General features: G+C 41.6%; 1 protein-coding gene across 1 annotated transcript; it reads right to left on the bottom strand.

Annotated features, from left to right (window-relative positions):
- Positions 1–6: 6 nt before the first annotated feature.
- On the bottom strand, positions 7–1,887 carry l2hgdh (L-2-hydroxyglutarate dehydrogenase). The gene is made up of 3 exons (XM_010786025.1): positions 1,523–1,887; positions 1,310–1,441; positions 7–837 (listed from the first exon to the last, which is right to left on the bottom strand). The coding sequence occupies exons 1-3, from the start codon at positions 1,630–1,632 to the stop codon at positions 642–644; spliced, it is 438 nt and encodes a 145-aa protein (XP_010784327.1). The 5' UTR covers positions 1,633–1,887; the 3' UTR covers positions 7–641.
- Positions 1,888–2,242: the final 355 nt, after the last annotated feature.

The raw sequence follows: 2,242 nt of genomic DNA, 5'->3' as shown, positions 1-2,242 counted from the left end.
CCAAGATTTATAGTTTTAAAAACCCTCATTTAAAATGCTCAATCTCCTTAAAAAAGTATGTTTAAAACATTAAACTGATAAGATTGTTCTTATCCAAATTTCACTAGCTTGGATGCTCGTGAGGCTAGCCCGTTGCTACTGTAAAACAGCGGCTAACTAAAAAGAGCTAATGGCTAATAACAATGTTGCTAAAGCTAATTGTAATTGGCTTAACAAAAAGAGAGAATAATAGCTAATTAAGTACAGTGTTGAGTCATGGGAGCTCAGCTCGTTGTCAGCTTACTAACAGCTACAAGCTGTTGGTTATTTTCTGCCTGAACACCTGTTGCGTTAGCAAGTTAGTGTTGGCAGGCTAGCGTTAGCAGGCTAGCGTTAGCAGGCTAACAAGTTCTAAAGGCTGCACTTGTATTGAAAAGTGGTAAAGTTAACATGTGAAGCAACTTAAAACAACACTTAAGTAAAAACTGTTTTAAAAATGTGAAATATGTAAATGTCTCCTCCACATTAAGGCTTGTGATGAGAAAAAAGGCTCCAGGATGGCAGTGATGTTGAGGTAGGGACAGTTGGATAACAAATATTTTCACTCTTTCAAGATAAGGAGGATTTTTGGTTTTCTCTCTTCTTCATTCTGTGATCTTGCTCTACAGATCGAAGCGTTTCTCCACCTCGTCGGCCACCATCTCAGCGATGGCGAGTGACGAGGTGGCGGCGGGTGACGGAGCGTTTCTCACGTGGAGAACACGGCTGCCCACCTCCCCGACGCCGCCGTCAAACACAAAGTCGTCCACCAGGTTCCCGTCTCGGTCAAGAGCCTGAGCCCGGACCCCTGCAGGACCCCTGCAGAGGAAACAGGAAACAGAATGAAATCCTAGTTATCTTCTTACAAACAAGTTATATAAATGCACACTGTTTTCCAGAGTCAATTAATAAAAAGGTAGCTAATTCTTATCTGAATATTGACTGATAGATGGCGCCGGTGAAGATGGCTGCTGTGTCTTTTGTTCCTCTCCAACTCTGCCTTTTTTTCAATTATTTTATTTACTTGAATTATTATCAGTTTTATTGTGTTGCACTGTTGGAGGAGCCTGTGACCTCAGATTTTCATTGTCATAACTACACTGTAGCTATGTACACATGACAATAAAAGCCTTGAATCTTGAAAACAGATTACAGGCATTATCGAGCCGCCCTAGATCTCAATTGTGCTGGTAGATTTACCTCCAGAGGTAAGTGCACCTGTTAATCAACCCCTGATTCTGTAATATAAGGAAGTGTGCATGTATTTCTTAGGTCTTGCATTATCTTGTACCTGAGCACGTCACTCCGCGAGAGTTCGGGGATGTACTTCTGCAGGATTTTGACCTGTGCACCAATGAAAATCCCTCGATACATTTCCCCCATCCCGTACACCATGTTCTTCATCACCAGCCTCTGAAGACCCCTGCACAACAGAGAGAATAAACACTCAGGATCTCTGTAATCATATAATTTAAAAACAGATCAAATGTTGTTGATGTTGTACCTGAACGAAAGAGCGTCTGCAAAGTCCCGGACGTTGAAGTCGTAAATTTTGTAGCCCTCCCTCTTGAAGGCCAGCACGGCATTCGGACCGAGCCAAACACTCCCGTCCATCCTCGGAGTGAAGTGGACTCCCAGGAAGGGAAACCGGGGGTCAGGGACCTATACGGATATTTACATGGAGAAAACAACCTTATTTGTTAATATGAATTTCATATTCATACAAAACTTTCTGTACCTTGCCAACAACTCGTGATACTGTTATCAATATGTGAAACTACTGGAACCTCAAACACTTTATCAAACTGCATGTGCAATGACAAAAAAGTGGCATCTAATCTGATCTTTTATTTTGTATATGTAACAGAGATCAGCTGATAAGTGGATGAGAAGAGTTACTCCAAATTAAGACAGAGGTATAATTGCAATTTCTAAGCTTTTGGTTTACTTAGAAATCCCCATTGGGAACAGATTAAGATGACGGGAAATAACAACTAATAAATACAAGCAACAATTGTTAGGGAATAATTCTCCCTTGCTCCTAGGTATCTAACCTTTTTGCCCTTTGACGTTTATGACCAACCCTGACGTCTGTTGTCTGTCTTAAGGAATGGGAGGCCTCAGTTTATGGTGATATTCCCAGTTTATGACCGGTCAACTCTCGGTCACAGATGGTTTATGACTGTGAAAATGCTGGCTTCTAGCCTAAGCACCACAGACAAGT

The sequence above is a fragment of the Notothenia coriiceps genome, unplaced genomic scaffold, assembly GCF_000735185.1.
Source record: "Notothenia coriiceps isolate Sejong01 unplaced genomic scaffold, NC01 NC01_scaffold00028645, whole genome shotgun sequence".
Lineage (NCBI taxonomy): Eukaryota > Metazoa > Chordata > Actinopteri > Perciformes > Nototheniidae > Notothenia > Notothenia coriiceps.
Note: the sequence above shows the minus strand (reverse complement) of the source record. Positions and strands in the feature narration are given on the sequence as shown.